We start from the raw sequence: 13,821 nt of genomic DNA on the forward strand, positions 1-13,821 counted from the left end.
AACAATATGATAGCAAAAAGTAATTAACGTTTTCGCGAGATAGATAGAGTTGCATTTGTACGAAGTCTAACATAGGCATATAATAAGGCAAAAATGAAAAGCCATTATTTGACGTGCTGCCTATACATTATGAATTCAATTTCATCTTATTACATCGAAAATGTGGTTGATTCTTTTTTTTTTAATTTGGGTTTTATATAGTTCTTTTGAATTTGTTAATTTATGCAGTTCATTCAAAGAACCTTACAGTTTCCTATTGACCATGTTAAGCTAGCATGCATGCATGAGTTGCCAACTTTATGATACTACACTAGCCTAGAAGTTACTGAAATTAATCTTATCTGTACTAAATGAACCCTGTGAAGTTAAATTATTTGACCTTGTAATAGAGCTTGAATTCGATAAACGTAGCATCTCTACCATTTTATACCAAGATGCTTAATAATCCCTCTGTTTCTCAACTGATGAGCAGTATACAGTTAAAGGGTCAAACACAATCGCAACTTCATTATGAATGAACATTAGAAACCAATAATATTACTTTACATGCATTAAAACATTATCCCTATAGAGATGCGAACCAAATAAAAAGGGAGCAAATTAGCACAACATTTGGAGCAATAATGAAGGAAAGAAGGGAAGCAAGGATTATACAAATGGGGAAGCCTTTTTTTTTATATGGACCAAAAAGGACAATGATGGAGGGGGGAGAGAAAAGCACACATTCCTGCGGAAAAACAAATCTTTACACACTCCTCTCTGAAACCACTCCTATCAAAACCAAATTCTAATAAGCTAACAATGGATCAACTCGAAAGCCACAATATCAAATGTCAAACTCATTAAATTGAAACTCTCTGGTTGACGCAGAAGCATCATTGTCAGCTCCTTGCGACTTTTTTAGCTTTGCCACAAGAACCCACATGTTAGCAAGCTCATTTTCAAGATACGCTTCTCTTTGCTTAGATTCCTCAACCTTTCTTTGAAGCTCGGCCTCCTTCTGATCTCTCTCTAAAAGAGCAGCTTCATATGAAAGTTCCCTTTCTTTACTCAAGGCTAATTCTCTCTTGACATCTGCATTTGACCCACCCTGATCATTTCGTCTGAGTCTACCATGACTTTCCCTTCGTCCATTTTGTACAGTTCCACTGGTTCTGCGCTGTGAAGATGAATTCTTGGATGCAGCTAGCTCAGCAGCTAGTCTTTCATTATGATTCATGAGTTTGGCAACTTCTTCTGACAATGCCTTGAGCTCAACCGCAGCAGCTGAAGCTAGTCCTTTAGCATATGAACTCTCTTCTGCCAGTTTCTGATTTCGAAGTTCTAGCTGGTCTTTTGCATCTGTTAGTTCTTTCACCTTCTGCTTCAGCTCTTCTATCTGTGCAGAAAATCAGCAGGAATGAGGACTTGACTATAAACAAAAAACGTGCTCCCACTTTAAGATAATTTAACCAAACGCAGCACTGGAGGCAGGTAGAAACAAATATTGTTAGCAGATGAATTTTTTCATCAATATAACTGCATACATTAGTTTTCCCTTATCAGTTGATAAAATTTACATCTTATATAACACAAACACACACATAGATGCATATAGTGGGGATCAATTCCTTGGTCATCATTCATTGTATGAACTCCTATCACACTTCCAATTACCATTACTATTCTGTTTTCCAAAAATTTCTGAATAGGATAAAATGGTAAAGTAATATTATTAATCATTATAAATATGAATAAACATGATAAAATATTAACTCCATATTGATCATTTAAGTAAAGAGTTAAAGATAAAGACAATTATGTATATATGCTTGTTATTCTCTCATTACAACTATTTTAAAATGCTTATTAAGTATATATATAGTTATAATTATCAAACATTTTTTTAGTTTTAATCTTGACATGATAAAAGAATGAAAAGACAAGCATAGAAGCATAATGAATAACAGGTAATCACAACCACTCCTAAAGAGGAATGAAATAAAAAAAACAGTAATGGCACTCAATGAGGAACCTACATGATAAGAATATACCTGTGCTTGTAAAAGCAGCCCTTCATTTGTATCATTTATCAACTCATTTCCCTGGTCAAGATGAAGTTCACAATGTTGAGAATGATTTGCTGCAGCGCTGAAATTTCTCAACTCCAGTGCATCTTCAAGTTGCTGTTTCAGAGAGGCAATCGTTTCTCGCAGATTTTCACATTCACCAATCTGATAAGCCAAATCACTGAATTAGCTAACATCATAAAGAAAAGAAGAATAATACGAATTTAACTAAAAGTAATTTAATATTAGGTTTACCACCTTCTGATTAAGCTGTTCTTGAATTATATGATTATCTGCTACTTTGACCTGAATTAGCACAATAACATTGGACTCGTCAGAAAACAGCCGGCAGCAAGGCAATATGTTCATGCACCATCAATTGCCAATTGAAATGTCTATGCTACATAATAAGGGCACTGCTGTCTCACATGATTAGCAACATGGCGATTAGAAAATCAATTGGATTAATGACATAATCTGTTTTTGTTTAAGTTGGAAAATACTACAACAAAGTTGACTTTAAGGACTAAATTTAGGGTTTTTATTTGCCCCTCACATGTTCCACTAAAGACCTGCTCAGTGCTAGCTTTCATTTGAACCCTATCTGGAGTCTGGACTTTCTGTTTAATTCGAATGATATGTATGGATCTATTAGAAAGACGTAAATAATTCTCACCTCAAGTTCGAAAGATTTCTCATTTAGCTGTGCCATCAACTCAGAAACAGTCTTCTGCATTAAAAAAAAAAAAAAAAAAGCATTAAGCTGGACTGCTAACAAGTGAAACAGCACAAAAAATAACGTCAATTGAATGTACCTGTGATATTCCTGATTGATCCATCTTATCTGAAACAACGACAGAATTAGAAATTTGCTTTTCCAGCAAATCTATTTGTTCACTCTTTGCCTTGATTTCATCTTTCAACTTTTTCATCTCCACCTTAGTATGGACAAAACACAAGAATGCAATTTTCAGGAATTACAGCCAGAGGTATGACTCTAACTAGAGAGACAACACCCTATGTACAACAAAAGAGGAGGAGATAAGTAACCTACATGAATCTGACCATCCTGAGGATTTCGTGCTGTTTCCTCAGACAGCCTCTTCAAAGCACTTGAATGAAGGGCAACTTCTCCACATAAAATCTTGTGCTGCTCCCTTAGAAGATCGATCTGATCAACTGACTTGATGCTTGTCTACAACATTAAAAAGCACATGGGAAGCTATGAAGGTAAAATATAGATGTCTCAATGAACAAATGCGCTATTTCTCCGTTTTATGATAAAGAAACATATAAATCTTCCCACAAGAACTTAAGATCTTTCAAAAACATAGGCAAGAGATTGCTACGCTCAGAGGAACAACGCTAAAACTGAAATAAAATGATCACCATATCAAGAAGTACTTTTCACAATGAAGGACTAACTGACTGGGTAAATACTGAATACAAAAACATATATGCATCACCAGAAAAATTGGGGCTATTTATAGTGGTTTTCAAAGCATTTAAGTGCCTCTCAAGATAATAATTGTTTTACTTGTTTTTGGCTAAACATATATAGAACATACAGTCTTCTATGTCCAGTTACACTAGAGTAAAAATCAATTTTTCAAAATACTACGAAATTTTCCTGCTTCTCCAAACCTGCAGTTAAACTACATACCAAAGGTGTTTCTGGTCCCAATAAACTATCCTCGTGAGTATCTTTATCCTCTCTTGCCTCTGATATAAGATCAGCCGATGGAGAACTTTCTGCAGCTAGAGAATGAGAAAGCCGGGATTCTGCATGGTTACCACTTTCTCCTTGAGGTGTTGAAGGTGTGCTGGTAGATTTTGCACCACTGGATTTATCACTAGTGCCTGTCAAGCCACCGTCTCGTTTCTGAAACAAATATTGAAATGCACAAGTTTAGAAAAAAGAAAATTAACTTGTGAACAATACCCAAAATAAGATCCAATATTTCATTTCAATATACAAATATAAGAACTATCATAGAACATTAGTAGAATTACATCAATGAATGCATAAAAGACCTTAATGAGTAAAGAATTAGAGTGGAAAAGAATGGGAGAAGACAACAACTGTGATGATCAGTCAAACAACACCATGGGTTTAAGAAGATGAAGTCAAAGTAGATGTAAGCTATCAGCAAACAACGATGGGCAACTTACACGTAACTTCAACCAGTTTAGTAGTCCATGTTTCTTTGTCTTTTTTTCCTCCTTCAAAGAATCAACAGTTGATTCAACATTTCCCTCCAGATTAACATACAAATCAATATTTTCCTCATCCAAGATTAAATCCCGCCTCTTGTATGGAAGGTATGCCAGCTGTAAACATAATTGATTATTAAAAATATGTAGGGAACAGGAAAAGAGTTGCCCTGTCTTTGTAAGTTGAGAAAATATGTAAACAGAGTATAGGATCCTGGTGTTATTGCATCTGATAAACAACAGGGATAACCAACAAAAACTAGAAATACCTCCTCTTCTCCAAAGGAATGTCTTCTACGAGGACCAGGCCTGTTAGGAAATCTGGTTGAATGTGATGCTTTTGTGGAGACCAAAATCAGTTTAGTCAGCCGTTGAATTCTTCCTAACAAAGCAGCTTTAGCTTCTTCTTCTTGTTCCAATCGGGATTGCAACTTAACTTGACCATCCTCTAACTTTACATTTCACAGATTAGAACCACCAAAAACTCAATGGTTATTTCAGAGTACAAAAAACTCAATGTGCATAAATTTACTTCAAATAATTAAATATATTCATTTCTAAACCCATCATTATTCTTTGTAGAAGCTTTTACATTTTTTTTAAATAACTAGCTGTTTGCAAGTGATATTGTAATATTTGTGCTCAAATTTTAGAAAAACAAAGATAGAACTGTTTGGACTTTGAAATCTAATTTAATCCATAAGTGCTTTTAAATAATAATGATGACAGTAATAAATGTAACAACAACAACAGCAGCAAAGCCGTGTCCCACTAGGTGGGGTCAGCTACATGAATCAAACAACGCCATTGTAAATGCAAATGACAGTAAAAACAGAAGGCAGTGGATACATGCATGCGCGCGCGTACACACACTCTCACTTTATAATTACTTACCTTTTGTTTCAGAAGCACAATGTCATCTTCCCCAGTATCTTTTGGTTGAACTGTAACAATACCCCTCTTTAGTTGTTCCAATTCTTCCTTTAGGCATTGAATCTCTTGTTGGTATTTCTTGATAAGTGACTTCTCATCAATTATCTACAGATTCAATATAAATTAAAATAAAACTAAGAACGAAGCAGAGGAAACACATGCTTAAAGGACGGCATAAAAAAGAATGAAGCAGAGGGAACATATGCTTAAAGGACGCAATAAATGGGTGCAATAAAGGAAAATAATCGCAACTCTCTGATCATGCTACTTTGCTATGTACCTACTAGTACAACTTCTTTACATAGATGCAGTGCACAAACGTGAGAAGTCAAGACACACCATTGATTTCTGAAGTAGACAAAGGTAATGCTGAATTTTCAAGATTCAGGCCCCTTCCCCTTATTTCAATCGTCAACTACTTCAAACATAGACAATCTCCCAAAGTACCTTCACGAGTAAAATTTAAACTCTACAAGCATATGGAATTTCTTCCCAGTGCACTCAAAATAACCATTTTAAACATTTCTTCCATTAAAAAAACTAGAGATAAAACATGTCTAAGGATTATGAAAACAAATTTTTTTATTCAGAAGCAGTGTTATGATTTATCTTACTTTGTTTTGTGCTGCTTGGATTTCAATATGCTTTGCCCGGTGAGCAAACTTCAATGTATTATGTGTCTCCTCAGTACTACTTGAGGAAGGAGTCACTGTGCAGATAAGCTGAGTTTTCAATAACAACAAACTATCAGAACTTCCATTTGTGTTTCAACATTTCTACCATGAAGATCTTTATAATAACTTGATGTATTTTTCATGTATATATAAATTCATGACAAATATCTATAGAAGGAAAGCCTTACAGATACACGTCCATGACCACTGAGTGAAGACTGAAGTAGTCTAGTCAGTTTGGAGTCCCTATAAGGTATGTGACTGGGTTTATCTTCGGTTAATTTTGAAATGACCTGTGTTCAACAAAGATAATTACACTTTAATACAGGCACAAACATAGGTCCATAGATAACAACGCATACAAAAAGCTTTAAACAATGACAATAAACACCATAAAGAAAGCTTTACACAATGCATGCAATGGTGCTTTAAACAGATAGGTTGGTCTTTAGGACAGCCAGGCCATCCAACCCATTTGACAGTACAAAATGAACCAAATAGAAACAGATAATTTATTTAACTAATGGCAACTAATTTCATGGTAGTCAATCACATTAAAGTTAATAAAAAGAAACAGATATCTCTGCTGGGAATTAGAACAGAGACATATGATATAGTCTTGGCAGCAACAAAGTGTAAGACCAATAGACCATGCAAGCCCAAAAGTTGCAGGGCCTTTACTTCTACTTCAGCCTACCATGTACCATCTCCCTCCCCAAACTAGGATTAGAGTCCTACGTACACCAAGAAAAGGTTTGAGACCTCACAGTTCCAAGAGTTAGAAGACTTTTATTGATATAAGATCCTTCTCTTCTTCTCATGCCAGTTGTTTCAGCTTTTGAGCTCTCAGAACCTGCCAGATCGATGAGATTCTGCAGGTATAAGTAAAATATTAAAAAAAATGTAAGAAGCTTATAAAACGTAAAGCATGAACAGATAACCCATGGTAAAACTTTGAAGACGACAAAATGGCGTGCACGAAAAAGCTCAAAATGATTACCAGTTGTGACAGTGTCACAGCTTCTCCTTCACTATTTTCACCGCATGGACTACTCTCTATGGTCTGATACAATACATGAACTGGTTAAAAATAATACAAGCAATATCATTTTTTATAAAAGGAAGTTAAAGAAATAAGTTACATCTTTAAGTTAAAGAAATAAGTTACATCTTTATGTTATTGTTACATTTTTTTTTCTTTTCATGCTAGATCATAATTCATGATCTAGCTGAAAATATTGGATATATTTTTACTGAACAACCCCATCCAAAAGCAGGCCACTTTTTAAAAATAATACGGATAATAATGATAAATCATAACAGAAAGTAAGATCAATAATAAGGGATATTTCTCGTCAAGATGTAAACACAATGAACTAAATATAAAACGTCAATGCAGTATTATAGTTAGACCACAGTATATAATCATGTTAATCAGCTAAAACAATGTCATTTTTTTCTTTTTAGCACAAACCCACCAGGGTAAATATTGTATGGCTCCTACTGCTGAGTAGGTTGAAGTTTGTGGATCCCACATGTCTGTGCTCTGTGATCAAAGTAGAAATTTGTCAAGAATAAAGAAATGATTGGGTACTGAAGCTAAATAGCAGAATTCAGTGGGAACCATCAATTAGGACTTTAGAGGATCTCAATTTTCATGAATCATAGAATTCACAGAACCACCACAACAGGTTTATTTAGCTTTCGTATTTTTCTTTTTGATAACAGTCTAACCACTATGCAGCTATTTTGTAAGAATCCCATATAAAATTTGTTAATTGATATATGCCTAGCATAAAATTATAAAGCATAGCATAACCTATTTTGCATTAAAATGAAACAGCTGAGTTAAACCAATTAAAGGAAAGGGATGGGATAATTTATCAGCCCCCTTCTTCATAGGGCTACTAACTCAATTTTAAAACTAGAAAACATCACTAGATAGAAGACAAGTCACAATCAAACAACAGAACTCCCAGATTATTCCGGTATAGCCAGACCATCAAACTAAATAATCCACGAGAAAATGAGCATAGCTGATGCTTTTACCTTCTCCAGCAGCTATCAGGGACAGTGCATGAGCAGGGGAGAGTACAACCTCTTCCTTTATTCCCTCAACGAAGGTTCCCTACACACCATACAGAAGATAAGATTCCTTGATATTCAAAATACTCACAAAGTACTTAACCATGTCTAAATATTCCAACAACTATTATTAACATGCTGATTATCAAAATTGCAGTATACATTGTACACAGAAAAAAGGAAGTTTATGGTTCATCATACAAGAGTCACAATTGTTAAGAGGCAGTTGGGACAGTTTCCAATAAACAATTTTTTTTACCATTACAACACAACTATTTGTTTCAAGACTAGATTACTTGTTTCTGTTTTCACATATTTGATAACAGAAGATAGATTTCTCCAACACTCATCTCAGTGACGCTTTCAATGATGGAATCCAAGAATTGTTAATAACAACTCGTCAAAAAAGCTGGAGTCTACAGGTCCGAATTTTGTTTTATGCATCAAATGGATACTTGGCTCGACTAACTTTTCCTGCATATAGTGGGTGCATAATAGGAAAGGCCTCTTGTTATAGCCTAGTGCTTGGGAAAAGCATAACTATGCTATAACAATTTGGTAAAAGACATGGCAGAAAAACCATTGACTACAGTAATGATTGGATAGTTAACCAGGAGAAATCACTACAATATTATATCGGATCAGAGTACACCTTACAAGTTGCAACTAATCAGAAACTATTTGAAGTTTCGAACAGCTAACTACCTACCCATGTTTGAGTCTGAGTCTTATTCAACACATAAAGGTCAAATTTTGCATGGGTGATCCTTGTGAATGACACATGATATCATCCCCAACAATGAAATATCTTAAGTTTCATTTTTATCACTTAATTGTGCCATAAGGGCTTTCTCAAATGCCCCACTAATCATTGTCAACCTATGAAATTTGCCTTTTGCTGGTCATGTTAAATTCAGCACAAAAGTTGATGGATCACACGCTAGTTAATGCATATGACTAAGAATTCATCTACATCCCTTCATGTCAGTGTTTGATCTCCATTTTACCTGGGTTAATAATTTTTTTAAGTAATAGCTAAAAATAGTAAATCATGGAATACACTCTTAATTTGTCATAAAAAATAAAGATTTATAATAAGGAAAAGAAAAGCTATAATTGGCACCTGAGCATCCTCTCTGATTCTTAAGTTCTGTCCTGCTGGATTTAGTAAGTCATTAACAACCTACAATAAAAATAAGTTCAGACTTCCAATAGAGCAAAGAGAAAAGCAGAAATTGGAAATTTCTTTTAAGCAGCATCCAGATATAAAAAAGTGAGTTTGGGGAAGACAATAGCATAAATTTAGCATACAAGAAAGTAGTAGTAGAAGAAGAAGAAGTCACCTCATTGTATATCTCCAAGTATGAAACACGAAGGAGGAACTCCCGATTTGGAGTCTGCAGAATTGACAAAGTATCAGACTGTGGTTCCCATAATAGAAAGTGCAACAAATACATTGGTATTTAATATACCTCTTGGATAATGCTAAAAGCATCCTTCACGGCAAGAGGTATGATTCCGGGAGATCTTTGATCACCCTGAAAATATGAACTCATGAGCAAGAGGTATTACTATGCAATGAAAATATATTCCAGGAAAATTACAGACAATTGAATTAGATGCCATCAAATCAACCTTGCCCAGGCAAGACTAGAATAACTTTTAAAACAAAGAAGACTAACAACAAAGGGATATGAATGGAATACTGGAAGTTATAACGTTTCTTGTACTGGAAAAGGCTCCAATAAGGTGAGAGTCCAACTAAACCGAGAAGATGAGGGTTTATACAGTGCATTTGTCTCTGGTTCCCACCAAATAATCTAATGGTGGATAATCCTTCATTTTCTCACTATTTAGAAGGAATCTTACTTTAAAGGAGTCAAACCCATCCTATACCAATTGCCATTGGCAATTTTTTATAAGTTCAAATCAGAATCAGCCATTGGTATGAATAAGTTTAAATATAGTCCTAATGATTAGAAGGATGTCATATTATGTTGTAAGTTCATGTATCTTATGATATAATATGTTAAGTATGTAAGTTGCAACTACAATTGAAACCAAATGAACTTGTAAACCTATTGAGATAATCATAGAACCTCGATCTTATATCACCAAAAAGATGTCAAAATCCACAGAAAAATGGACTCAAATACCAATCAATCAGCATATCAAAAGAAGAATGCAAGAATTGCAAATTCATGACAATTTCTTTTGTGGTTAAATGTAGCTTGATTACTGTAAAGTACCAGGACATGGAAAGAAAAGTATCAAAAGCATTCAGATCAACAAAATAAATAAAAAAGATGGTGGCAGGAAACAGGGGCAGTCTCACATGCATTGTATGAGTCTTCCCGCTGCTTGTTACCCCATATGCAAATATTGTACCTGTTAAGAAAACCAAAGAGGTTAGCACATGAAAATGAAAATGAATAGGTTTCTGCAACACATAAGTTACCATGCCTAGTGACTTCCAATTGGAATGATTGCTGGTTAACCTCAAGGAGGATGAGCTAAAAATAAATAGTTTTATGCAACAACGAAACTGCATGACTATCACCCAAAAATAAATGTTGATGGCTGAGACTCAACAATTTTCATGGACATAATAACTAAGCTGCTTAAATTTCATGCGCGTGAATTTGGCAAAGTCCTGAACCTAGTGATTATTTCAAAAAAAAGTAATAACATTATGCAAAACTGATTGCTAAGATGTTTGGCCTCAAACCAATTACTAGTATCAAGTTAACATCATGATCTGACTCCCATCCTAAGCAAACTTATGGTTTGCAAGTTTATGTGCCAACAATTGCACATACTATGGCTTCATGACAAATGGATAAAAAAAATTCAAATTTGTACGGACTATGAAGGATGGCAGTCCTTCAGAAATCTTTCTTAAAAATCTTCACTAATTATGTGTGATTGCAGCAACGTTTAATAAGAAAATTTTGGATATGTTTAAATATGAATCCATCGCTATTAAATCTTATGTATCTACCAAATTCAAGATAACAATTTAATTCTAAAATCTAAATGAACAATAGTATTACTATACATGTTATGAGTTGATCAGCCAAAAGCCCAAAACACTAAGTCATATTACATCCCTTGCCTAATTAGTTGACATTACTAAATATTATTTTCAATATGCATACAAATGTGATTTATATATTTAGGGGAATGGTCCAATCAAAACAACAGTAAATTCTATTACTTGACCTTGCTGAATAAATATGTAGTAAGTTCAATATGTGATTACCATTGATGCCCTCCATAGCACCACTAACAACATGCTGAGAAGCAACATCATAAACATGACGAGTTGTGGTCGTGGGACCAAAGACACGATCTAGAAGCAAGAAAAGAAAAACAGCGTTAATAATTTTAAATACAACTATGACTAATGAGAGAGAGGGGCACACAATACTATTTATTGAGAAGAATATGCACTTGATAAACCCATTAGGTTTGAGGTGAATACACATTGCATGATATTTACCCTTTTCTATGTATTAGGATAATGAAAGTTTTGTGAATACAATAATCTTCTTCAAATAGCATTACCAATCTTGTGAGCATTGGGAGAAAAGAAACAAAAGATACCTTGCCCTAAATCTGACTTAAAAGATAGCTATGACTCCAAAAGAAACTTTTGAACTGGGGTCCTGTTTAGCTTTTACTTAGGATTCTTATTCCAATTTCTCACTCATTATCAAATCCATATTAAAACTTTCCATCCTCAGAAACTGTTTGAATGTTTGAATTTGTTTGGCCAAGTCTTTCAAAAACAGCTGCACATTTATTTGGAAATTGTTCAGCACCAAGCTAAATTTATGAGGGAAACTCGCTTTTGATGGATTTGGTGACCCGTGCTTGTGTCCTCAAAACTTAAAGTACTTTCTGACGATTAATTTTGAAGAAGAGAACAATAGCAAGGGAAATGCTCTATGCTCACTACATTTTGGTGCTAATGCTTGGATTCTATAAAAGATCTCTAAGCCATTCATTCCCCCTTCTTTTCCCCACCTAAACATAAGATTTCAATCTCAGGAACAATTATTATAAAGACTAAAGATGTTCAATACTTCAATGTAACTAAGAACCTAGAAGCATCATACTTATAAGAGAAAATGATTTACCATCATAATGTTCCTCCTAATTACTACACGAGGGATAAACTGATAGTTTTTAAAGAGTAAAGATATTGAAAATATCTACCTTCTGCTTCATTTAGTATTTAGGGTGATGTTTAGGAATATTTTCACAATGCTACATGTCATGGCTCTACTCATGAATATATATTCTTCGCCCCTCAATAAAAATACAAGCAAAAGTTACATTCATGAATGTCAATTTTGGATATGACGCATAACATACCGTATGCATACGCTATGGAGGGATTATACTCGTTTCGCACTATGGTTTCTCCGTCAGCATACCAAGCAATCTCTTCTCCCTGACGAATCTCCCTCGGACTTTTTTATCCCATGCACAGACACGTCAACCAAAATCAACAGGCATCCACAGCAAAAAAAATTGTAAAAGAATAAAAAATAAAAGAAGAAAAGACTTGCTTGAGAGGACGAAATCGGACGGTGACGGTGACATTCTCTTTGGCCCTGTGTACATCCAACGGCACAGGTTCCGGATAGAACGCGTGCGGCTTGCTTCGAGCGGAGGAAGAAGCAGGGGAGCTCTGTCCGTCAACGGAAGTTTCTAGAAACTGCTTAGACGACGACGTGGTGGAAGACGTAGGCGAATTGGCGGCGCCCTTGGAGGTGCTGCTCGCTCCTCCGAATCTCCTCGGTTTCACACCTTGCTTCGATGCCATCACTCACTTCTACACTCAAAGCCTTCAACAATCTATAACATAAATAATCCAAAAAAGCAACATTAAAAAAATTACAAGAGAGAGAAAGAAACGGAAAAGCTTAAAACAGAGGAAAAGGTGCGGAAAAGTGGAAGAGAGAGAATTGACCTGAAACTGAAAGGGGAAAAGAATCAGGGACGCATTGTGGAGAGAGATCGAGCTAGAAGACACAGATCGGAGAAGTCCGCGTTGAGTTCAGTGTGTAGCCAAAAAAAATTAGAGCGTAACAATCTTCAGCTGAGGAACAGTGTTCCGTCAATGACAGTTAGAGAGAGAGAGAGAGAGAGAGAGAGGTTGTTATTGGCTTGGCTTGGAAGCGATGGCGATGGTGTGCCCTCTCTTCATCAAAAGCGTAAAACCTTAATTTAATTTCGAATTATTATTATTATTAATATTCCCATTTCTATTACTATCGTTTTTTTTAGGATAAAGAGAAAAGAGACGAATGAGTGGTAAAAGCAGGAAGAAAAGAAATAAAGTGGTAATATTTTACGCGAATCTCTATTTATTTTCTCTTTCTTACAGGGTTGAGCTTGTTGCTGGTGCGTGGTGGTGCAGGAGGTGATTGTGTTTCACGGTCACGAGAGACGCGTGAAACGACAACCAATACTCTTCGTCTTGCTAATACTACACTGTTCATTCTGACTTTCTGGGTAAGAAAATTGACTTTAATTGGATTCACTGTTCATTGAGCGGATAGCTGAATATTTTACTGATAAGTACGGTGAATTAATTTTTTAATTAGTTCATTTTTTATCATAAAATTATTATTCAAATTTTTTATAATTTTAGGATTAAAATTTAAAATCTTAAATTTAGAATAAAAAATAATTTCAAAAAATTAACTCCCTAATTTATACAACTTGGATTATATTCTCAAATGATTCTTGATTGATTATTATTTTGTTGATTTTGATATTGTTCTTTTTAAATTCTTTCTTGAGCTTGGACTATACCATTGTAAAAAGTCTAAATGCTGTATTTTTTATTTATT

General features: G+C 34.8%; 1 protein-coding gene across 1 annotated transcript; it reads right to left on the minus strand.

Annotated features, from left to right (window-relative positions):
* Window positions 1–479: 479 nt before the first annotated feature.
* On the minus strand, window positions 480–13,297 carry LOC130934379 (kinesin-like protein KIN-7K, chloroplastic). The gene is made up of 24 exons (XM_057863953.1): window positions 12,936–13,297; window positions 12,532–12,820; window positions 12,335–12,432; window positions 11,217–11,306; window positions 10,290–10,342; window positions 9,427–9,492; window positions 9,298–9,351; window positions 9,078–9,137; window positions 7,919–7,997; window positions 7,348–7,415; window positions 6,870–6,932; window positions 6,637–6,741; window positions 6,058–6,162; window positions 5,810–5,917; window positions 5,157–5,300; window positions 4,532–4,714; window positions 4,221–4,379; window positions 3,712–3,930; window positions 3,103–3,243; window positions 2,864–2,986; window positions 2,725–2,778; window positions 2,307–2,354; window positions 2,034–2,213; window positions 480–1,378 (listed from the first exon to the last, which is right to left on the minus strand). Exons 2-24 carry the CDS (start codon window positions 12,786–12,788, stop codon window positions 827–829), a joined length of 3,009 nt encoding a protein of 1,002 aa, XP_057719936.1. The 5' UTR covers window positions 12,789–12,820; window positions 12,936–13,297; the 3' UTR covers window positions 480–826.
* Window positions 13,298–13,821: the final 524 nt, after the last annotated feature.

The sequence above is a fragment of the Arachis stenosperma genome, chromosome 6 (genome assembly GCF_014773155.1).
Source record: "Arachis stenosperma cultivar V10309 chromosome 6, arast.V10309.gnm1.PFL2, whole genome shotgun sequence".
NCBI lineage: Eukaryota > Viridiplantae > Streptophyta > Magnoliopsida > Fabales > Fabaceae > Arachis > Arachis stenosperma.